This window comes from Prenolepis imparis, unplaced genomic scaffold (assembly GCF_030444845.1).
Source record: "Prenolepis imparis isolate NDT839.2.m4 unplaced genomic scaffold, iyPreImpa1.0 SCAF_10, whole genome shotgun sequence".
Lineage (NCBI taxonomy): Eukaryota > Metazoa > Arthropoda > Insecta > Hymenoptera > Formicidae > Prenolepis > Prenolepis imparis.
In genome coordinates this window covers 4,644,813-4,669,832 of record NW_028141168.1, presented here as the reverse complement: position 1 = coordinate 4,669,832, position 25,020 = coordinate 4,644,813, and the positions used below count along the sequence as shown (strand labels likewise).

The 25,020-nt window shown below is 37.9% G+C and overlaps 1 protein-coding gene across 1 annotated transcript in view; it reads left to right on the top strand.

The window, feature by feature from the left end:
• The window catches only part of Apolpp (retinoid- and fatty-acid binding glycoprotein apolipophorin), a 40,072-nt gene that overhangs the window by 5,281 nt on the left and 9,771 nt on the right, over positions 1–25,020 (top strand). The window contains exons 2-19 of the mRNA XM_083047795.1: positions 2,926–2,952; positions 3,726–3,910; positions 4,445–4,627; positions 4,721–9,301; positions 10,076–10,576; positions 11,187–11,373; positions 11,726–11,942; positions 14,186–14,478; positions 18,764–18,958; positions 19,049–19,275; positions 19,650–20,142; positions 20,279–20,463; positions 20,542–20,762; positions 21,068–21,641; positions 21,721–21,968; positions 22,073–22,316; positions 22,820–23,056; positions 24,424–24,563. Of these exons, the coding sequence (XP_082903921.1) occupies positions 2,926–2,952; positions 3,726–3,910; positions 4,445–4,627; positions 4,721–9,301; positions 10,076–10,576; positions 11,187–11,373; positions 11,726–11,942; positions 14,186–14,478; positions 18,764–18,958; positions 19,049–19,275; positions 19,650–20,142; positions 20,279–20,463; positions 20,542–20,762; positions 21,068–21,641; positions 21,721–21,968; positions 22,073–22,316; positions 22,820–23,056; positions 24,424–24,563 (8,938 nt within the window). The remainder of the gene's footprint in view (positions 1–2,925; positions 2,953–3,725; positions 3,911–4,444; positions 4,628–4,720; positions 9,302–10,075; positions 10,577–11,186; positions 11,374–11,725; positions 11,943–14,185; positions 14,479–18,763; positions 18,959–19,048; positions 19,276–19,649; positions 20,143–20,278; positions 20,464–20,541; positions 20,763–21,067; positions 21,642–21,720; positions 21,969–22,072; positions 22,317–22,819; positions 23,057–24,423; positions 24,564–25,020) is intronic.

Sequence of the window (25,020 nt, the reverse complement as noted above, 5' to 3'; positions counted from 1 at the left end):
CATCAAAATCAAGAATTCGCAGAGTGAAAACGGAAAATAAATAAGAGATTCTGTTATCTATTGTATATCTGTATCTGGAAATACATTGATATCTATAAATATCCTTCTCTCTCAATTGTCGCTAAAGAAAACTCGTTTACAAATTGATCAAAGAAAGTCCTCAAATAATAGTCTTTACGGAACAGCGGAAAATGGAGGGCAATCGAGAAGAAAGAGAGAGAGAGAAAGAGACAGAGAGAAATAAAAGTGCTAATGCAAGTTCAAAGGAAATTCCTTCGCTGTGCGCGTTTTGTGAAATCAAACGGATGAAATTCCAACTGCGAAGGAATATTTCGACGAACTCGTACATATAGTATAGATTGTTAAAGCTAGGGGACAACGATCAAGAGGAGGAGGAAAAATTGATCGCGGTATCATTTTGTAGAGAAACAATGTGCATCTTCATCAGATAGATTCCGCCCTTCCTCTCTTTTGATCTATTCTCAAGATTCCCACTATTCTTCCCCCCCTCCCCCACCCCTTTTTTCTCCTCCTTTCACGCGCGTCGTTCTTTTTATCTCTTTGTTATCCCTTTGTCCTATTGAAGAAACCCCCTTCTCTTATATATCTATCTTTCTCTTCATTTATTCGGTCACTCTGTATTCTCTCATCCTCTCTATTGATTTTTCATTTTTTTTTATGTTGCCTAAACAAAGCGCAGCTTGTATACATTCTTGTTCATCGTATCTTGTATGATTTTTCTAGAAAAAAAATTAATCACTCGTTCTATTCATTCGTGTAAAAAAAAAAATAATTAATTTACGCTCTCTTTGAAACGACGACAATGGAAGATTCCTGGTAATATCCGAATATAAATTGGAATTAGATCTCTCTAACTGCTTCCACTATGGCTATAATCGTTTCAATAGAAAACATTGTCATATATCTCTCTTAAACACACATATATACCCTTTATAAATCGCTTCGGTTTTGCATGTTTTCTATTGTGTTCGCACATTCTCTTATTCGGAGAAGAGATAATCTTTATCTTTTAAGAGCGCCGAAAGATGCAATCAATTATCATTTTTTCGTCGAGCAAATAATTATGCAACTGATCGCAGTGCAAAGTGCAAATTTAAACGTTCGCTTGTTTTTCGCTTCGATTGATGATGTATTGATGTATTGTTGAATGATACTTTAACGGCTCGTATTCTCTCCTGTTAACGAGATTTATTTATATTTGCGCGTCTATTTTATTTCTAACAATAATTAGCTTAACGATACGTCGAAAACACACGAAGGAAAAAAATCGAGTACAGTTTTGACTTTGTTGACTTATCAACAAGTCCTGTCGACTGTTGTTGAATAAAAAGAGAGTGAGATATGTATGTTAAAAAATAAAATTCTAAAATTCTAAGTATAACCATGAATAAAACAATTGTATATTAAATGCTGGTTTGAAAAATTTAATCTATTTATATTGCAGCTAAAGATAATTCGATATATATTTTTTAATTAAATTAACGTCTAGAATTTATACATTCACTACATACATATCACACGAGATTTTTACTATATATCGATTGCAAAATAAATATTTTATATACAGGAAAATTGATATTGATATGTTTTCGTGATAGTTGTAATTTGTGAACTTTACACTTAACACTTCCGTTGTAACTTGATGATATCCGTCACATTTCTTTACATTATTGACCAAACAGTCGATCTTAAAAGCAAGCTAATACAAAAACTTATATCACCATTAAACGTCAAACGACATTATATTTAAAATTATCAACATTTCTTAAAAAACAAAAAAATAGCATAAGACTTTCTACGCGTATTGAGTTAGCGATTATATTTATTTGCAATTCCACCGTGTTTACGCTCGCCTATAAATTTTGCCATTAATGCTATTTTTTCCCAATGTAAACAAGATAAAGTGAAATGAGAGATAAGAGTGTATATGCTAAGCATAACAAATATCGATATCGAATACTTTTTAAGAATATTTTTATGCAATAATATAATTAATTTAATATATATTAATAAAATATGTAATGTGTATAATTAATTTAATAATATAATTTAAATATTTCACATAAAATTTATAAAATTAAAATTTAAAGAATATTTAATATGTCAAATATTTATATACATATATATGAAAGTCTCAAGCGCAACTTAATAAATCACCTTTGTACGATTTAAAACGCATATAAATTTTTAAAAAATTTAGTTTCGATTAAAAAGAGCATGTATGACACACACATGTCAAATTATTGTGCAAGCACTGTAATTGATTGGTGGACGTTTCCCTTTTATAGCCCGAAAAGTCACTGCGGTTACGTGTTGAAATCAATTTAAATGTTAAAAAGTAAAACTATTGTGATATAAACCATTATAAACCCGTTCGTTCGGGGCTCGATTCGCTCTATTGAACAGAAATGGAAGTGTTCCATGGTCCAGGGTCAAGAAAGTCACGATTAACGGCACGTTATCAGCGCTCGACCTTAGCATCGGGTTCACTCCGAGATGCACAAATATATTTTTTTCACGAAACAATCTGCGTCAAGCATAATAGATTATAACTTATAACTGCTCTTGTCTCTCTGCTTCTCCGCATTTCAATGAAATCTGAAAATTAAAAGCAACATTATATACGAAAAAAAAATTTTACTCTTTCATTTCTTTCTCATAAAAAAACAAAGATGCATTTGCTTTGAATATTTTTCGTATACACTCTGTTTTTGCTTTATTCTTACAATATTTTTGATTATTTGAAGAGAAGAAAAAATAAGTAATACAATTTTTTGTCTTTTTTATTATTTGCTGTTAATTTAATAATTAATACAATTTTTTAACGTTAGAAATATATATATTATTAGAAATATATATATTTTTATAGCTAAACATTGACGTACAATTCTCTTCTTGTTACAGATAAATGTACAGTCGGCTGCCACGGATGTAAGTATATTTTTAAATAGTAAGATTACGAAGAATTTATCTCTAATTTATCGTAATTATTTTCGAGAAAAATTTTTCATTGAAACTGAGAAATTATACATCCTTTATACAGGGCCATTTTAACGTCCACTCTCTCTTTTTTTCTACACCTTTTAGAAAAAAAATGTTTCGCACAAAAGTTGTTTGACTTGTCAGAGGGACACAAGTCAGCGAAATCAATTTGTTTGCAGATTCTATCACTTTTGATAAATTCACTAATCATCACCTTTTTTAAAACAAATACTGATTTTTTCTTGAGCAAAAGTTATAGATCTTGTCAAGACAGATTTAACTATATTAGTATTAATTACGAGTTTTTTTTATGAATTACAGAATTTTTTAATTTTGGAATATTAATGTTTAAACGTGTCGAGAGGCACTTTCTATTAAAATTAAATTTTATTTTGTGTTCTTTGCTAATGATATTTAATTATTTATTATTGCATGCATATAATATTATTCAATAATATTAAATCACTTTAATGAGATCAAAATAAATTATCCATTATAAGAGAAAGTAAATATGATTAAAATAATGGGGTTATGCGAAAATAATTTGTCTTGTGTCTCTCTTAAAGGCACAAAACAACTTTTGTTCGAAGCTTTTTTTTGTAAAAGGCGTAAGAAAAAAGATATTTAGAATAGGACATTAAAATGGCCCCATCCTGTATAGTGTCACTTATAATTTCATTGTAGATTTAATTGTATATTTTCTCCTATGCGATCCCTTTTAGTGCAAGGAGGTAAAGCATATCAGGAAGGACACACGTATATATACGATTTAGAAGGAACGTCCGTAACGACGGTCCCCGATGCTCAGGATGACGCTACCTTGAAATTGAAAGGTACTGTTGAATTGTCAGTGAAGCCTGACTGCATTCGGCAGATCCGATTGAAAGGCGTACAAATCAATGGAGCCGTAAGTATTTTACATCTGATCCGTGTGTATTTCCAAATTAAAAAAAAATATTAATAAATATACGAGGAATAAAGTAGAAATACATGAAAATAGAGTAGAAATATGAGACCAGAATATGTAATTTTTTAACTTTTTTTCGGAGACATTAAAAAGTTTACCTTCTGAATAAATTATATTTGTAAATTAAAACTTTTAATTGGAACTGTTTTCGCACGCGCATGTAATTAATTAAAATTGATGCACGACGGTTTATATCAACTGGAACATTTTTGTTTATGTCAACTGAAACGCAGTCCACAAAAAGTTTTTCGTTATCCGTAGATGTGTCATATCAAGACTAGTCTTCATATAATAAATATTTTATATTTATTTTTAATTTCCTTTTTACTAAAATTTTATAATAAAAGTATTATCTTTTATGCAAAAATAATAAATGCACATAATAAATAATATTCATATAAATAATATTTATTCACAAAGATACTAAAGGTATAAGTATATAAAAAATAAAAAAATAAATATCATTTATTTTAGCCGATATCGCTGCCAGATGTTGAACAGCACGCGTTGCAATTCAATTATCACGATGGCCACATCGACACGCAGGTTTGCGCCGAAGCTGGCGACTCGCAGGCGTCCCTCAACATCAAGAGAGCTGTCACCTCTCTCTTCCAGTCGGCCGTCATCCAAGATTCCGGCTCTACAACTCACCACGAGGTATACAAGTCAAAAACTCTGTCATAATTCGTCTTCCTTTTTAACTCGTCATTGGAGAACCTATCTTGAACTATAATGCACATTCACTTTCAGTTCGACGTGTTCGGCGGCTGTCCGACTGACTTTACATTCCACAAAGACGGCGAATCATTGGTCGTTCACAAGGAGAGAAACCTGGTCCGTTGCTCCCACCGCGAGAACATCAGGGAAGGACCCGTGTCCGCAATCTACGATCCAAAATCCGACGTCCAATCGGCCCCGTTGCTGTCGTCCCATCAGAAGATCGAACAACGCTTCAAACGCGGTATCCTGAACAAGGCGACCTCGGTCGAGACCTACAAACTGAAGCCGTGGAGCAACGGTGACTTCGGAGCCAAAACGGTCGTGCAGACCACCCTGACTCTGAAAGGCGAGAAAAGTGATAGTCCCAACGCCCCCGTAACTCAACCCAAATCTCTCATTTTTGAGGCGCCGCATCCCGTCATCAAGTCGTCGGCAGACGCTATCGCCGTGGCTCTGAAGACGGCAAGTTCCGAGGAGCACGATGGTGTGAAGCAAGATGCGGCGGAGAAGTTCGCCGAGCTCGTTCGAGTCCTCCGTCGCAGTAGCAAGGACGACATCCAAGCCATCTATCAGAAGGTAAAGGCCGGCGCTGGCTTTGACAAGGTCCTGGACAAGAAGATTTTGCTGGATGCCCTCTTCCGCACCGGAAGCGGCGAGGCCGCCGAGGTGGTTGCCGATCTGCTGAAAAATAAGGAGCTCTCAGACGTTCAGGCTCTGGTCTTCTACGCGAGTCTCGCTCTCGTCAATCACGTGAATTTACCGTCAGTGACCGCCATCACGTCGCTTCTCAATCAGCCGGACCTGCCACGTCTCGGTTACCTCGGGATCGGTCAAATGATCGGTAAATACTGTCAGGAGCACACCTGCGATAACGTGGCTGAAGTCAAACAGGCCATCCAGAAGATTCGCGAGAAGATCGGCAACGGAAAGGCGAAGACCAGGGAACAGGAAAATCTCATAGTCTCGGCTCTGAAGGCGCTGGGCAATACTCAGTATCTCGATGACGCCAGTATACAGAAATTGGCCAGCATCAGCGAGGATAAGAGTGTTCGCAATCGTGTCAGGGTTGCCGCGATCGAGGCTCTACCCGCTCGCTGTTCCATGAAATGGAAAAGCGTTCTTCTGAAGGTTCTGGCTAATCGCGAGGAGGATAGCGAAATCAGGATAAAATCTTACCTGTCGCTGGTCGCCTGTATTTGCCCACATGTTGCCAACAGCATCAAGGAAACGTTAGATAAGGAGACGGTCAATCAAGTCGGATCTTTCATTCAGAGTCACTTGCGTAATCTGCGAGCCTCCGCCGATCCAAGCAAGGCCGAAGCAAAGAGACAGCTCGATCAGATTAAGCCGCGAACCAAATTCCCGGAAGACTTCCGCAAGTTCTCCTTCAACAATGAACTATCGTACAACGTGGGCGGTCTTGGAGTAGGTTCCTCTGCGGAGAGTAACATCATTTACAGCCAAGAAAGTTTCGTGCCGCGCTCGGTGAACCTAAATCTGACCACCGAGATATTTGGCAGATCTTTCAACTTCTTGGAGCTCAACACTCGTATCGAGAACCTCGACAGATTGATCGAGCACTACTTCGGGCCCAAAGGTCAACTAACGCAGGACGAGGTAGAAGACTTGGTGGATAAAGGAGCGGATAAGGTTGAGAATATTGCACAGTACATTAAGACGAAGGTCAACAAGTTGCGTCGTAAGCGTGAGGTAAAGCAGGGAGAACTTGACAAATTTGCCAAAGATGTCAAGTTACGAAACAACGAGGTGGATCAGCAGCTTGATTTAGATCTATCCGTTAAACTGTTTGGTGTTGAACTAGCCTATCTGACTTATAACGGAAATCCCACACAATTGTCGCCGGAGAATATCATCGATAAGATATTCGACAACGTCGAGAAAGGATTTGACAAAGCGAAGAAATTTGATTACAACTTGCAGAATCGCTTACAGTTCCTAGACGCGGAGGTTATCTATCCGACTAATCTCGGTACGGCGCTTTCTTTGAGCGTGATTGGCACCAGCGTAGTCCACTTGAAGACATACGGCAAATTGGATATTCCGGCAATCCTGAAGAACCCAAAAACCGCCGATGTGCGCATCGGTTTAGAGCCTGGCGCCTCCATTCGGATCGCTGGTAGCCTGTCTGTCAAGGGATTCGATGTGGAGTCTGGCATAAAGCTTGTCAGCACGTTGCACACCGACACGGCGAACGATCTGACAGTGAAGCTATTGGACGGCAAGGGTATTGACATAAGCCTCAGCTCGCCGAAAAGAAAGGAGGAGATCATAAGCGTCAGCAGCGAGATCCTGCTGAGCAGCGGATCAAAAGGCGATACATACAAGCCTGCCAAGTTCGGCAAGGGTAAAGTATACAAGGATTGCTTCGAACAATTTTCCACCGCTTTGGGCGTAACGGTTTGCGGACACCTGGAATTCCCGTATGATGGCATCGAGTCGGTGAACAAGAGAGCCTTTTTCCCTTTGAACGGACCGTCCAAGTATGGCATTAGTGTTGAGAACAACGATCTGTCAAGCGTACACCTCAAGGTATATTACGACAAGACACCCAAGTCCCAATCGTTCGAAATTTTGTTAGACACACCGAACAGCAAGACTAACAGACGTGTATCTCTGACCGGTGAAGTCGCCCTCGAGCCCAACAAGGTCGCCAAACTGTCACTTGATTCTCCCATCAAGAAGGCCTCCGTTGAGACGGTATTGAAGTCCAATTCTCAGGAACACACGCTCACAGTCACGGTGCACAACGATAACCAAGAGTACTTTGCGCGCGCCGGCCTCTTGGCCGACGGTTCCAAGTACAAGCCCGTATTGGAGTACAAAGTGCCGGAGCATATCGAAAAGCTGGCGGGAACCAAGTCCGGAAAGTCTCGCGGCAGCGGTCAACAATACAATGTCCAAGGTAGCGTGGAGCTGATCAATGAAAATGACGCGAAGAAATATGTGTTCAACAAGGTAGCCCTAGTCGCGGACGGCCAGAGCCTCGTCGGTCTCGATGGATACGTTGAAACCGGCAAGAACGCTGTCGCCCTGGATATAACGGCAAATTATGGCGACGAATCCGTCGCCCTGAAGTCACACGGGAAAAAGCTGGGAGAACGTCACTACTCACTCGGCCTATCGGCGTTGCCATCTAGAGATCCCAATATAGGCTTTGACATCGATTGGGAATTCCGTAAGGATCAACACGAGTTCGAGAACAATCTGGTCTTCGTCCATGGCTCAGATCTGAAATCCGAGACCAATCGTTTCACTCTTAAGCAGCACGTTGTCACCAAATTGAACCAGGGAAGCGCAAACTTTGTCCTGAGCGGATCCAACAAAATCTCGTATCCCGCCGCGAAGTTGAAACTGGATCTCGAAGGCAAGCTCACGCCCGTTTCCATCGATGGCGATGTCGAAATCGCTTATGATAAGTTCAAGTTCGGCTCGGAGCTGGAAGCCAAATGGAATACGGCTAAACCGGGCGACTACGAGGTCGAGTTCGAGGCTGAACTGCTGCAAAACAGCATCAAACTGAGATCCAAACGTACCATCGTCGATCCGCACAAAAGTAAGTATCAGAACAAGCTCGAGCTAACGCCGGGCGGCAAGTACGAGGCTGATGCCTTGGTGACGTACGACAAGGACACCAATCGGATGAACTTGGAGGTAGACGGTGACCTGAACCTGAACGGCAAGAAAGTCAAGGTCTTCGGCAGTCTGAACGCCGAGCGTCCCAGCAACGTTCAATCCCGAGCATACGTCACCATCAACGACGTCAAGTATGTCGACCTAGTGCTCAAGCTGCTGAAACAGGGCGCGTATCCGCAAGGTAACCTATCCCTAAACATCAAAAACTATCTGAACGTCGCAGGACAGATCACGGCGCAAAACGACAAAGGTAACGCGCAACTCAACATCGATCTGCCCAAAATCAATCGAAAGATCAAGGGAACCGGCGAATTCGTGATAAGCGGCTCGCAGCATAATGCCGAAATCGAGCTTCTTTTTGACGCGGAAAGAGACCCGAGCAAGCGTATCAAGCTGTCCACCGTGAACGACCTGAAGAAGAACGCCGTCGATACGAAGAACGTGATTCAGGTGCTGAATCACAAGCTCGAGGTGAATGGCAAAGGCAAGCTGGATGGAACGATCAACGAAGGCGAGCTGATCGTCGACGCGGATATCACTTTGCCGAACGGTCGTTATCTGGTTTGGAAAAGTAAGCGCACGTCCGCCAAGAAGAACGACAAGTACAACATTTACATCAACGCCGAATTGGAAGACCACGAAACTAAAGGCGGCAAGTCACGGAAAATCACATATGTCGCCGACGCCAGCGACATCGACTACAAGACATCCACGTTCCGATTGAACGGACAAGTGACAGGCGTCGATTTAGATGGCAACAAAGTAAATTCCGATCTCAATGTGAAAAACCTCGCTGGTGTAGACGGTTTTAAGAGACTGTATGAGATCATTCTGACCGTATCAAATACACGTTTCGATAAGGGGCCGTTTAATTTGCAATACAAGACTGGCGAGCGCGATAATGATGAGCTGACGTACGAAGTCGCTTCCTCCTTAGGCAAGGACATCCAGGTGAAGGTAAGCAGGAGTATCGTTTATACTGAAAGTCATATCGAGAGTAATGAGCAACAATTTTTTTATTAATTAAAAATTGTTTGTTATTTAAAAAACAAGTGTTACATCTGAATCCTCATACTTTGAACTATTTTTGTACATAGTCCACATTTCTTTTGAAACATTTTTCTGACCCATTGTTCTGACAGTTTGAAAATGCTTTTGCGGGAGAAAACTATCCAGCCGCCCGAAGCTTGCAATCATCTCGTGAACTGTATTATGCCCTATTCCTAACTTTTTCATCCTACTCCTAACTTTTTATATATGATATTCAGACTTCAATAAGCATCTAAAGATGTATGCATGGATGATAATAATGTCAGAGGTAAACAGAGATGAGTGAAATATTTTAAAGACACACAAGCATTCAAAATCAGCTTTAAAGAACTTTAACACAACAAGAAAAGTTGATACAATCGATAAGGTTGACACACGAGTTTAGTGAGCTAAATTGCGGCAAGACTAGAAATAGAACACAAGTATAGTTCAAGAAATGATTGTAAGATTCGGATGGCATCTTTAAACTGGGCTAGAACGATAGGAAAAATATATAGAAATAATAAGGAAAGGGATTATGTAGAAAAATAGTAGAATGAGGATTCAAAGTTCAAGAATTCAGATATTTATTTTTTGAATAAAAAATTAAAAAATTATTGCTCATTACTTTTGGCATGACGTATATCATATCTCGATAATAATGCATGTCTATAAACGAGGCATAAATTTTATTGTTCGCAGAATTCTGGAACCTACGTCCGCGGCAACCACGTCGACAAGCCTTGCACGATCAGTGGTAATGCAGAGCTGGTATTGCCGTTCCAAGAGCTGCACCACGTCAATCTCGACTACAAGAACAGCCTGCTGTTCGAGGAAAGCAAGTTCGACCTGGAGGGATCAACGACGCTCACTTACAACAAGGACAAAACTGTCAAGATCGAAGGTGCCCTCAAGACGTCTGGGATCAACGATGGTGAACATCCTTATGAGAGTGATCTTAAGCTCGATTTGACGGTTCTCAAGATACCGCCTCTCACCCTCCGAGATCACTTAAAGTTCGTGCCTAAAGACGACAAAGTGACGATTACTACCAACACGATTGCTAAGTACGATCAAAAAGAATTTACCCTCGCGATCGACTCCCTCACGTATGATCGGGATCTCACGCATCTCGATGTAAAGGCCAAGGCTACCACTCCGTACGAGAAGCTGCGTCACGTCGACCTTGAACTCAAACACGAGGTAACGTTTACAACGTTGTTAATTCTGTAAAAAATATGTAAGCGTCAAAATATGGGACGTTGTGTTGCCCTCACAACCCTCACAAGGGAACCTCGTGAATTCAAAAATTCTACACACATGTAGGGGTAATAAATAGATGAATCGATATATCTCGAAAAGCATTCCAGATATCAAAAAATGTTTTATTAACAAAAGTTTCATGGTAAAAGCACCATATATTTATTTAACCACATTAATAAAATTTTGAAAAAAAATTGTGAAAAAAATATTGTTGAACAGATTCGCGAGGTTCCCTTATGAGACGATGATCCTACGATCGTAGGATCGAATCGCAGAAGGGTCCCGATATTTTTTTCCTTACAATTCTTTCTTCCGTAAAAACACGTAGCTTTTCGCCGATTTCGATTTGTCGAGCGAATTCTCTGGATTATCCCAGCTTAGAAATCGCCCTTGATATCCCATTACATCATTTATGATAATTTATTCCTTGCTGCGACAGCAGTTGCCGTTTAAAGAGCAAGGTAAAGTTTACAGTGACCAACAAGATTGTGAGCACTATATCTATCCATTACACGCGCATCTAATACTTTTTTTTATTTAATTTTTGAAGAGAGAAAAGGATGGGCACGTAAGGAAGACCGATGTGGCCGTCACTGCCGACGATACAAAGTACACAGCCAAGAGCGAAATTCGAGACGGCAACGTCTCTCCGATTATCCATATAGTTCTCACTTGTCCGAAGGGAAAGACTGAATTACTCTCGAAATTCGAGAAGCTCGGCGACCGAGAATACACGGGTAATTTTAGTTGATTTTTAAACGAAATCCTTTTAAAAACGTACGATGTAATAGTTAAAAATAGAAAATCAAAATTTCAAATAAATGTGTACCTCTTAAATTCATACTGTCTGGAACATCGATTAAATAAATTTAGACGCAGAGAGTTAAAGTATATATATTGTAAAGTAACGTGATTTTCGACGTCTTTAATGAAAAAAAATGTTTGAATATGAGATACATTTCAAGTTATCTGTTTTGCCTTCCTCATATGAATTTGATTACATACATATCGTACATTTATTCGAAAAAAAGTAAAAAACTTCCTTTTTCTTGGAATTGCTTTTTTATCAAATTTCTCATTTGGTTTTAGGTGAATGGAAAGTCGAGACACCATACGGCTTCGCCGTCGCCGACGCGCACGTCAACCTGGAGAGCATCGACAATTTCGTCATCAACGTTAATCTGGACAGCGACAAGCTCAAGCATCGTAAAATTCACGCCGAGATAGCTAACAGTCCCACCGCCAAGACCGGTAGGAAAATAATTATCACCGTCACCAGCGACGGCAAGAATATCGTCACAGGAAGGTAAAAGTGTTAATAGCTCTATCACACGAAACGATATCCTTAAACATAGTAATATCTGAAGATTGACAATGATTAATGAGCTGAGAAAATTGTACTCACATTTTAATAATTTCCTATTTATTTATTTGTAAAATATCCTGTTCTAAAATAGACGCCAAAAGAATCCTCTTACCTTAAGAATCCTTTAAAGATTAATATCAGACATTTCTAATTTATAAAAATGTAGACGAAATGGGATTAATTTTTACAAAAAGTACATTATTTCACAACACACAGGCAAAGAAAGGCCATAAAGAAAGTATAGACATATAGACCGAACGTGAGGCACGAGACCCAGATCCTAGATTAAATTAGATTATGTTACACGATTAAATTAGATTATGTTACACGTTACTTTCACATTACTCGTGAACACTTCTCCTAAGTCATTCGAGTCTCCTTTTTCGAACCACTTATTATATGAGTTCATCCATTCTTCTAATAAATTAAAAACCATTTAGTGAAAACGCTGCACTGCACTGTAAATTACAACACTATACAGGATGTTTTTAAATAAGTGCAAAAAATTTTAGGAGATGGTTTTTTGTCGAAAATTAAGGGAGGTTTTTTATATATATAAACATATACTCCTATATCCCTTCCCTAAGCAGTTACACTTCTTCAAAGGGGCAGATAAAAATTAAGTTTTTTCTTGAAAGCTATTGATATACAAAAAGAAATAAAAAAGTTTCTAAAGAAATCAAGCTTTCTGACGCATATTTTTAGATGCTCACATTCCGGTCCGTTAAAAAGTTCTAATAAAAAATTGAAGAGGGGTTGTTAGTTTCATCCCCTTATAACGATACGAGAAAATTTTTTTAAAAAATATTAATAAATATCCTTTTTATTAGTAGAAAATATCCACCAAATTTCATTTTTTTAATTTGTTCAAAATGTGAGAAAAACATTAAAACCTTCATTTTCACTTCTTCCTTTGGAGAAATATACTCTTCAAGAAAGGATATAGGGAGGGAGTAGCATATGTTTATATGAAAAATCCCCCTTTTCGACAAAGAATCATTTCCTAAAATTTTTCGCATTTATTTAGAAACACCCTGTATAATATATAACCATATACGTTGATGCAACAATATGATTATATAACGCCAAATGAACGAGTCCCATAAAAAAAACATACGACCATTTGTGATTAATAAAGAATATTTTCTTACAATTAGTTTTAGAGGATATTCTAGAAACACTTAAGAATATCTGTCAAGAGAGATTTTATAGCATAATTTTCTTATTTCTCGAGAGTACAATTTTTTCGGTGTGATTTTATTTGGTCGAAGAAGGGAATTTACGCAAAAAGAGGGGCTAAAGTTATCAGAGATCGCGCGGAATTCAGGAAGTTCATGCGATTCGTTTTCCTCGACATTCCCGACTTTCATTAGCGATCTCGTCTACATTCCATCGGGCTTCTTTCGTCGAGAGAGAGAGAGAGAGAGAGAGGGATCGATATTCCCGACGTAATTCTAAACGATGTTCTCTAACGGTGCGCGAGATATGGATACACCACCTCTTGCGCGTATATAAAAGAAGTAAAAGATCGATCGCCTACGCGCGGCGACAAAACAAAGAGTAAAGATGTCCTCTTGTAATTAACAAAAGGGCACGAGGTCATTTTCAAAGGAAATCAGAGAGATACGGTAAAATATCATCGTATCTCTCTTTTTCTCTCCCTTCCACCTCGTTCTGTGTAATTTCATCGATTTCACCCGCTAAAATTAATTCAAGTGGTTTCCGAGAATACTTAACTGTGCACCAGCCCTTTTTATTCGTTCCATCGAGATCAACCCGATCGAATCGTAGAAAGAAGGTTGACAATTGAACGATTCCCGATGTCAGAAATTTAGAAATTATGTCATCGATCGCGTATAGCATAAAAAGTATCATCAAGCACTGCATTACACATCTGTAATAAAATTATCGATGTATCATTCAATATTAAATATAAAGAGAGAGAAAGAACATCGCGTGTGTAACATCAACGTTCCATACTTGGAATTCCTTAGAATATATGCATTAGTGATAATAATGGCAATTTATTCTGTTCCCTGAAATATATTCCCCTAAGAATAAAACTATCATAGATCAAGAAAAATCGAAAAATATTACAACAAAAAACACAAGATAATAATAACGTAAAAAAGAGTAAGAAGAGTAAAAAGCATATCTGACGTAAGATTACAATTTATTCGCAGCACAAACTACAAGAAACGCGACGAAGCCGGCAAGATCATCGTCGAAGGGAACGGCAACCTCAAGATAGGCGAGGACACGAGGAGCTCGTCCTTCAAGTATACTCGCCAGCAATTGACTCGCGAGAAGGACGGCGAGGTCGGGGTGGTAATCGTTTTGAACGCCAAGTTCGATCCGGCGGCTATCGTGGGCGAGCTGAAGCTCTCGAATAAGGAAATCCTCGTCTCCAACAGCTACTGCGAGCAGAGCAAGGACTGCGCTCATTTCAAGCTCCAATCGACCTACGACACTGATCGTAAGTCAAATTTTCACCGACAAATCGATATGTATATATCTCTTTTTATTAAGAAAATGAAAATATAAGCATATATACACTCGGCCAAAAAAAAAGGGGTACATTTAAAAAGTAGTAAAAAATTGTTAAAGTTCAAGAATTTATAATTCAGCTAATAATTATGATATCGAGGTATTTAAAAAACGAAAATGAAGCTTAAAGTCGTCTGTAGTTTGAAAAAATTTTAGTCCCGATTACGTGAAATGATCAGTTTGGCAATGACAAATGACAGAATGAGAACCTGCAAAACTGATAAATAAAAGGTCCACTTTCCTTAATTGCACGGCGTAAATCAGTTGATCTAAGTAAATAGGATAAAAAGCACGTGAAAATTCAAATCTTTCTCTTTAAAATGCGCTTTGGCGGAACTCGATACGATAATTTCGCGGAGTTATCTCAATTTGAAAAAAAAAACGGTTTTTTAACGACAAATTATGATTTAAAATTTTCTCAAACTACAGACTTCAAGCTTTATTTTCGTTTTTTAAACACCTCGATATCATAATTATTAGCTGAGTTATAAATTCTAAACTTTCACAATTTTTTTACTACTTTTTAAGTGTACCGCTTTTTTTTGGCCGAGTGTATATATACAGGGTATCCCTTTTTTAACTTTCGCAGAGAGATATTTCTCGAAAACCAAAGCTTCCGTTGAAAAATGTTTTATACAACAGTTTTAGGGACGTCTTATAAGCATGATGGCATTCCGGGTGGCATTTCAGGTTGAGATATTTTTGAGATTTCGAGGTCATAATTATTTTTTTTAACAAATCGATTTCTCGTAATATTTGGCGTAAAAAATTGTCATAGTCATAAATAATTTACGAGATATTTTGTACTTCATTCTGACACATTTTGACAAAAATATGAAATCCATCGTAATATATTCATTTAATCTTATTTTAATAATTTTCTGCATAGAATAATGAGATAAATCAACTGATGAAAAAAAAACATGCAGTTGCACATTGCAAATTACAAATTTTTATAATTACAAGAGTATGTTTTTCTCACATTAATTGATTTATTTCTTTATTAATTTATTTATTATTGATTTATTATCCTATGCAAAAAATTCTTAAGATAAAGTTATCGAAGTATGAGTATATTACGAGGTATTTTTATCAAAATGTGTTAAAATAAAGCATATGAAAATATCTCGTAAACCATTCATTTTTTCACTATTCCATTCTATCAATTTTTTACGTCAAATATTACGAGGAATTATATATATATAAAAAAATTTATGTATATAATTATATATAAGAAAATTATAGTGGTTTTATTTAAGAAAGTAATGATCTCGAAATCTTAAAAATGTCTCCATCTGGAATACTACTATGCTTACGATAAGACGTCCTCATTGAAATCCTACAACTTTTATATGAAACATTTTTCGATGGAAGCCTTGGTTTTTGAAAAATTTCAATGCAAAAGTTGAAATGGGATACCCCGTATATGATTATCCTTAAAGCAATCTTTAAGCAAAATTAGGATAGTTCAGATTTTATGCAGCCTTAAGCAAAAAAATCTCGTTTCTTCCTTTCTCATTTATTTCTGAAAATTATAAAATCGACCGTATGTATGTACACTGTTATACAGGGTATTTACGAAATCCTTGGACAAACTTCTAGATATTCCTTCTAGGTATTCCTCACGTCAAAATAAAGAAAAAATGTTATGTACATTAAAGTTTAAGTCAAAATAAGTCAAAAATAAAAAATAACAAAATTACGTTCGAGCCTTTAAAAAAAAGAGTTACGATCAAATAATTAAAAAATTTATTTGATGAATTATTATTTTTCTTTGAATTAAAAATTTGTAATTATTTTGATATAATTTGTGTAATTGTTTGACCATAAAATTAATTAATTAACAAACAGTAAGGTTAGATTTACAAAAGGGTGTTCAAATAATCCGCCCGTCATTATTTGTAACATAATTTCCAGATTGACATTTCAAACGCATTATTTGCTCACTCAAAAGTGAGTGGTTGCGAAATTATAATAAAACAAAGTTTATGTTAACTTTGTTATTAAATAATCATAAGTAAACACTTGATTCATAAGAAGTGCTCAAAATGGCCGCCATTTGATTAAAGATAACCAGATCTTTATCTATGGGGACAAATTTAAAATGTCTAGTATATTCGCAATTGATAACAAAGAGATGCTACGCCAACGCATTAAATTATTAATGCTTTTGACATTATATGATATCGTCCGGGAACCTTTAAAATAATAATCCTTACTCCTCCGTATCTAATAGCTGTTTTCAATCATATGGCGGCCACTTTGAGCATTTTTTATGAGTTTAAATGCTTACTTATAATTATTTAATAATAACGTTGACATAAACTTTGTTTTACTATAACTTTGCAACCACTCATTTTTTACTATGAGTATACAGTATACATAAACTTTTTTCTTTATTTTGACGTGAGGAATACGTCCTAGAAATTTGTCCAAGTATTTCGTAAACACCCTGTATAAAAGCCTTCCGCACGTAATAAAGGATTTTATAGGACGTTATAGATACGGGGGCGCACCTGGAAATATACTACCTCAATGACATGTTCTGACTGCGTGTCCAGTCCGGCTCTTTATTGAGAACACCCTCTTCGTCACAACGAAGAATTCGTGAACAAAAATGTAAAAAAGAAACAAGACGTTAGCCCACGTTAGGAAACCCTTGTAACAAGACCTCTGATTGGTTTTTTCACAGAGATCATATACCGAATCATGATGTGCGTCTCTCAGGAAATCACCTTATCGCGACGGTTGTACATGCTTTCGTCACCCCGTTGCACGCACGTCCACACATCCGTTCTAAATAATTAGAGAGAAGCCTCCCTCCGTGAATCCCGTATCTTCCCGCGGTATCTCTCTCTCTCCCTCTCTTTCGCGTGTGCATTTCGCATGAATGCGCAATAATGCCGCGACATGGAATTTTCGCGAGCAGAAGCAGAGAGGAGGATAGAGCCTCCTCCTTCTCCCCCCCCCCCATCCCACCCCCCTATCCTCCCCCTTTCAGCGCGTTTCTGACTACCCGGGATCCCCGGTCGATAGCGAGGTTCTATTCTCGCGTGATCTCGCGCCCGATTCGTGCCTCGCCTCGGTTATTAATAGATCCCCGGATTTTTGCATCCCTTTAAACTCGGGGTCACTTTAACTCTAGAGAGAGAGAGAAAGAGAAAAAAAGAAAAAGAGAGAGTGTGTGCGTGCACTTTCTTACCTTCTGCCGTTCCTCTCTTTTTCTCTTACTTCGTTTCTTTTTCCTCCTCCCTACCTCTCGTCGATGATGAGGAAGAAAGTCGATGAACGCCGGGATCGCGATGCGGGAAGACCAACAGGCGTGACCAACCCTCTCCCCACTTTGGCCAGAGTGTATACGAAGGGTATTTTACGGCGCGATACAAGGAAAAAAATAAGTCGCGTCGGAATGACGTCACGCGCCGCAAGGGCGTGTGCTCTCTCCCTGCTGACGTATATATACGCGTCTTAATCCTTTCTAGCCCCGAGATGCCGTATAGCGCAATAATGTTTACTTCGCACTTCTCTCTCCTCTCTCTCTCTCTCTCTCTCTCTCTCTCTCTCTCTCTCTCTCTCTCTCTCTCTCTCTCTCTCTCTCTCTCTCTCTCTCTTATTTTCTCTTTTTCTCTTTCCCTCGGGATCAATTTGGAACCTGTCGAGGCTCGAGAATTTACGGAAATAAAAAATTCTCGCGATTATAAAGTCGAGCAGAAGAGAGCTCTCGAGAAAAAACTCTGTGTAAATGGGACGGCGCATAACGAGTTTCCAATGACAGGCATTAATAATTATGAACCTTTTATGATTGCTCCGTGACTGTCAAATGAATACTCCTCCCCGTCGTCCATTCATGATTTTATGATAATAATTATCGATTGTCGTCTCACACCGAAATGTCAATTATATACCCGATGACCTCGATTATATCTACGGGCCGCTTTATCATGATGATAAGTTCATAATTTTATATTTACATACCCTAATTGTTTTTGCTATTATCCACTGTAACTTGATAGATATCGATAATGAGAGATAAAATCAAAGGTGCAAGGTATGTAAAAGTATTCGGGCGAATATATGTTTGTACATGAATGGTATGAAAGGAAAAAGAATTATGAAAAATAATTTTTTGTCAGAAATACTCTTTATCATTATTCTGATATTTTTTATTTCGTTTGTAAAGCAATTTTTTTTATTATTTTCGTTCGTTCTTACAGAAAAGAACTACTTAAATCATCAGATAACAGTGGAGGTGGATTTAAAGAAATTTAATGTACCGGCTGAATTTGGATTAAAGACGAGCACCGAGATCAAAGAGGCTAAGTTTGATCATTCAGCTAACTTGTATTTGCACTCGTCCAAGGACAAATCCCAGTATTCATATCAAATCTACGTTCATCCCAAGGAAGGCGGTAGGAAGCTCTTCTCTCTCGCTTCTCTATTAATGATTCTTATTAATTAAATTAATAATAATCATGTTACTTATCGTATACCTTTCGCAGCTGCCATTTTAACTTTGCCCAACCGCGAACTGGCCGTCATCAGCACACTCGATTTGCCGAAAACGAAGCAAACCGGGGCGTTCAAGGTTGACGTGTCCGTTTACTTGGACAGGAAGAACAAACCATCCGAGAAGACCGGCTTAGTCGCTGCCGGAGACATTAATATCGGGAAGGACACCGGATCCGTCAGCGGAGAAGTTAAATTCATTTATCCGTCTCAACCCAAGGTATGTTCTTCTGATATAGAAAAATGCAATCTCATGTGTTCGAGAAAATGAAACTTCTAAATCCATCCAGAAGTCACATTGGACAGGGTTTGAAAAAAAGAGGGAAAAAATTTAACTGAAGAAGTATTTTCAATCTCGCTTCCAATTTCTACGTGAATATGATCAAAGTCTTGAATATAGAAAGAAATTAGAAAGAGGCAAGCCTCGGCGAAGCCTTTAGTTTACTTTCGATTTTCTCTCAATCTAGCAGGAACATTGAGTTTCGCTTGGCTGTAAAAGAGGCGATATACTATAGAGAGCTTCTTCCGTCAAATTTGTCTTCACGTAGATCAAGCTCTTTTTCACCCTTATTACAATTTCCGCTGGCTTTCTAGGATATTGCGGTGAAAGGTAGACTTCACTATGGCGGCCAACATCTGCTGGACGCGAATGTGGACATCGATGTCTTCGCGAAGAAAACACAGAAAATCAGCGTGGCGGCGAAACTGACCCAACAAAATATCGAAAAGGGTACCAATCTCACCAGCTTGATCGAAGTGAACAGCCGTGGCCAACAGCTTAAGCTCGATTTGAAGTCGCATGCATTACTGGCAGAACATGCGATCGGTTTCGGTAGCATATTGACTTATACAGACTCGCATCAGAAATTGAAAAACGTGGGCATCCTGTTCTCTGCGGATCCTAAGAAAACGTATCTTCTCGTGACCGCGCCCAATAAAGAGCTCCTTAAAGTTGACGCGAAGCTCCAATTGGAAAAGAATCTGCAGAAGCTCGACGCCGAAGTCACGATTGTTGGCAACAATCCTATTATAGTTAATGTAGAAGCGAATGATTGGAACAGCTTCAAGTATCTGGAGTACCAACAAGGTAATTTATACCGAATCAGGCTCTTTGTTCGTTTAAATTGCTACATCCATATAGATATACCCTCGAGATTATTATCAATTTTGTTTGAAGAGTATCTTCTATCGTGAGTTTATATGGAAATTGATATATTCCTTAGATAACCCCAACACGAAGATCAGCGCTAACGGACGCATTGTCCTCGGACAATTGGCGGAAATTCACGCAGATGCGTACAAGGATGGAGTGAAGAAGAATCTATTTCACGTTTTGGTCCACCTTGATGAGGAGAAGTTCCTGAAACCTGATTTCGGCTACAACAAGGACAATATCGTCTACACAATCGTGAGTCGCACATTATCATTATGCGACATGTACGCGTAACATTGCTCTATTGACTTTACTGACTATATTTTATTTTAGGAACGTTATCGAAACCGAGGCATTGAGCTATTGAAACAACTAAAAGACTCCTCTATCGAAATAATCAAAGAGTTGGAACAAGAGGTGAAAAACCTTTTGGAACATCTGAAGAAGGCTCAGCCGAATATCAAGCCGCTCTTAGATTACTATGAGGCTGAATTGAACAAGTTGAAGAACGATCTTCACGCCGACCAGACTATCAAAGATATACAGGCTACCTTGTAAGGAAACGATTACATCACTTTTAATATAATACACATTATATATGTATATATTTAATGTTACATAAATTAAATAATATATAATCTTTACATAAATTTATAAATAGTAACAAAATTTGTAGTATGCCGTCATAAATTAGCTCTACTTAACGAATACGATAATTACATATTTGTTATGACATACATAGTCGTTTATGAATTAGTAGAAATCGATAATGATGATGTGTCTGTAAACGTTTTTGTAGGTTAAAGTTTGTAGGTCTTTCTCGCACCTCGTGCGTATAATATCGATCGTGTCCTTTCAGGAACAAGCACTTCGGAACTATCATCACCGCTGTGACAGAAACCTTGAAGCAGATAACTGCACGATTGAACGAACTCCTGAAAGAATATAATGAGATACTTTCCAAACTTCAGGAAGCATGGAATAAAGTCTATCCTCAATTGAGAGAATCCTACGAAAAGGTAGTCAAAGCGTACATCAGCATTCTTGATACCCTCGCCAATGTCGCTATAGCTTACCTCAAAGCACTGCTCACCCTGATCAACGAGCATCAAAAGGAGCTGAAGGAACTAGCGATCGTGGCTTCTGAGATTGCTCAGGACATCGCCAAGATCATATTCAAGGCCGTCGGTCAGATCAGAAAAGATATCGACGAGTTTGCCGTCCTGCTAATCAATCAAGTCAAGGCGTTACCGATCTACGAGCTCGCTAAGGAACAGTACAAGGATCTTATAAACTTCCAAATACCCGAGGGTATATTGGCGTCCCTTAACGAGCTCAGCGAGATCATAAAAACCATGCTGCCGACCGAGGAACTACGACAGCTCTTCAGCGCTACTTATGAATACATCATAAAACATGTCAAACACGAAAAGGTAGAATTTTCTCATCGAGCTCTTACGTCACACTTTGCTATTTCGATTGATAATATCCTAATGAAGTGTATTCTAATAGATCGACGACGCCAACGAGATCAAGAAGATCTACCAGCGTGCGCTCGACGCTATCGCGTCCCTCCTCAAGCTTCTGGAATCCAGCGACGTCTGGGATCAACTGGCGAATAATTTATTCGAAGCTAATTTGCCCGTTCAGTTTGAAACTTTGACGAAATTGCCAGTGATCACTTCGGTGAAAGTATCTCTTATAAATCTGATACGCAACAAAGAACTCCCATCCCTTGCGGATCTCTACTATACCTACAGGTGTGTTAAACTTCTGTTCTTTATCTCAAACTTTCTATTTTATTTATACCAAAAAAAGGAATAGACGCCCCCTAAAGAGAAAAATTCCATTATACTTCAAACAGGCCCACTTTGCTGCTCTCTGACGTCGTGCCGCCCTTCAGCAAAGTTGGTATCGTCGTCGACGGAGGACACTTCTTCACCTTCGACGGCAATCACTTCGGCATACCCGGCGACTGTACCTACGTCCTGGCTCAAGATATACAGAACGGCAATTTCTCCGTTGTCGCCAACTTCAACAAAGGCAACCTTATTAGCGTGACCGTTACGGAACCTAAAGAGAGCATCACATTGAAGAACAATGGCAACGTAAGTTCATTTCTCTTATCTCTATAAACCAATTTCCTATATAGCGGCGTAGCAAGTTACGTCGGTACGAATATGTGACGTGAATCGAGAACGCGCATCGGGGCGGCAAATGGGATGAAGAGAAGAGAGAAAGGGAAAAACGATGGGAGGGTAAGTGGGTGGATGGGTGGAAACCACAGATCGCGCGCTCATACGGTATTCCGAGTACGAGTCTTATAATGCAATCCCGTATTGAACTGTAACTCTAGAGTAAGTTTACCGAGAGGGCTCCAAACTTTGCTGACAGGCCAAACTCTATTATCCTTGCGTCGCTTCTCTCATAGACGAACCGAGCGAGGGAAGAATAAAAATTCGCCGTTGTTCGTTCGTTCGTTATACGGACAACCTCGTTATTACAAATGCGCAACTTTGGCCTGCCTTTTTTTCTCTTTTTTTGCACTCATTTTTTTTTTAGCAAAAATGTGTTTGGGCAACTGCATTCGCGCGTTTCTCTCTTTTTTCAGATTCTCGTGAATAACAAGCCGGCTGATTTTCCGGCCAGCACGAAGAATTTGCACGCGTTCCTCATCACTCCAACAGTACACGTCAAGTCCGACTACGGGGTGCATGTCACATGCAGCTACAAACTACCTTTGGTGTGCACGGTCCGCGTGTCCGGCTTTTATCACGGAAAATTACGCGGTCTTCTCGGTGATGGCAACAACGAGCAGTATGACGATTATACGTTGCCGTCCGGAAAGGTGAGAAATAGGAGAGAAAATATAAACCGAATAAATAAATAAATAATTTCTCGCGTGCAGAGGCAAAAATCAAACAGCCGATTTTAATTACATCGCACAATATTGTTTAAAAAAAAAGAAATTTCGCTGAATATAAATTATAGGAATTATATTTTTCGATTTTCTAAGCGATTGAAAAAGATAGAGAAATTTAATAAAACTTTAAGCTGAAAAGAGGTTCTCTCTGCATATTGCAGAATAATAAAAATAAATAAATAGCAGTATTATTATATTTTCAACTATAACACTAGTTTACAATTTTTTTTTTCCATTATTTTAAATCAAAAAAGACAAAGTGTTTCTTATAGATTTTTAGATGCTGAAAACAATGCATTTTATAGGGGAATACATTCATGATATTTGATCAGATTTTTCAGATAACGTTAACCTTTTTTACAAAAAAATCTCAAATATCGCAAAAAAAAAGCTATTTTTTACACTTTAAACCTCAATTATTTTTGAAATCTGACGTACTAGTGAAATTGGGTTTGCGACATCGTTTTCGACATCCAAAAATCTATAAGAAATACTTTGTCTGATTTAAAATCATTTTTGGCTGTAAACTAGTGTAATTTCATCATGAGAATCATTAGAAGAGCTGAAATTGATTGAAAGATATAAACGAATTTTCTCTATAAAACTCTTTCAAGTTGAAAAAGAGGCATATTACAGAATAATAAATAAATAAATAGCATAAATAATATATTTTTCAGCTATAATCATAAATATCATAAGAAGAACTAAAATTGATAGCGCGAAAATGTAAAAAAAAACGGAAAATGCGAAATGAAAAATGAAGACTCGCTATAAATATTTAACATAATCCTCTTTCTATTCTCGGAACCTCGTTCCCTGCTTTCTTTTATATATTCTTAAAACGTTACGATAATATTGCAAAACTATAAATCATCGTTTTTTTGTCTTTATTCAAAACTTTTCCTTTCGATCGATAGACAAATGCTTGCGTAGAATGGCTTTCCTTCCCGAAGGGATCCCAAATTCCCAAACAACATCAGCATTTCTTTTCCAGTTTGAAACTAAAACAACCGACAAGACGCCATTCTGTGTGTCTTTTTAAGTGAAAAAAAATAAAAGTATCATATATTTCATAGTTTGATAAAATTTCTTCGCGTTTTATCTGCAAGTTTTATCCGACACTGTCGAGATAAAATCGTATCCTCCACAACACTTTTGACAACGAAGATATAGAGACTCGGGGGAAGAAAGATTTTCGCAACGAAAGGATCTTAGAGCGATAAAAAACTTCGAAATGTATTTGCAGTGATCTTCCTCTCTATAAAAAGCGTCTTTTTCTCCAATTGAAACAGATTACCGAGAGCGAGACTGAATTTGCCAACGGATACAAATTGAAGCCCGATTGCGCGGCTGTAAACGCGATCGATCACAAGACCCAGCAACGTAATCCAGTCTGTACTGAGTACTTTACCAACGAGAAGTCTACATTGAAGTAAGTGCATTTGTCATTTAAATTGAATTTTATTACATCAAGTAAGAAATATATAAATCAGTCGAAAATTCAGATATTTGAGAGAAGCAAGAAAGGAGGAAAGTCATATAATATTTCAAAAAAGATTATTTATATATTTATAATATACATATAAGGGAAAGTATGCTAAATCGTACCACTCATTCGTTAAATCGTATCTCTACTGTATTTCTTAAACAGAGTTAAAATATTTTAAGGTGTTAACGCTGTTGTATCGCAGCTACTTTTACTCGAATGCCGCAATGTTTGTTTCTTTCTCAAGTGATCCATTGATGAGTGACATTCATAAATTTATTTTATGTAATTTTCATATAATATTCGGCATCCCGTGCTATCACATTGAGAAAAATAAGCGATTAAACTTATTATTAAAGTATTTTTTCATCTTATTTAATTCTGTATATGGAAGCGACAAAAT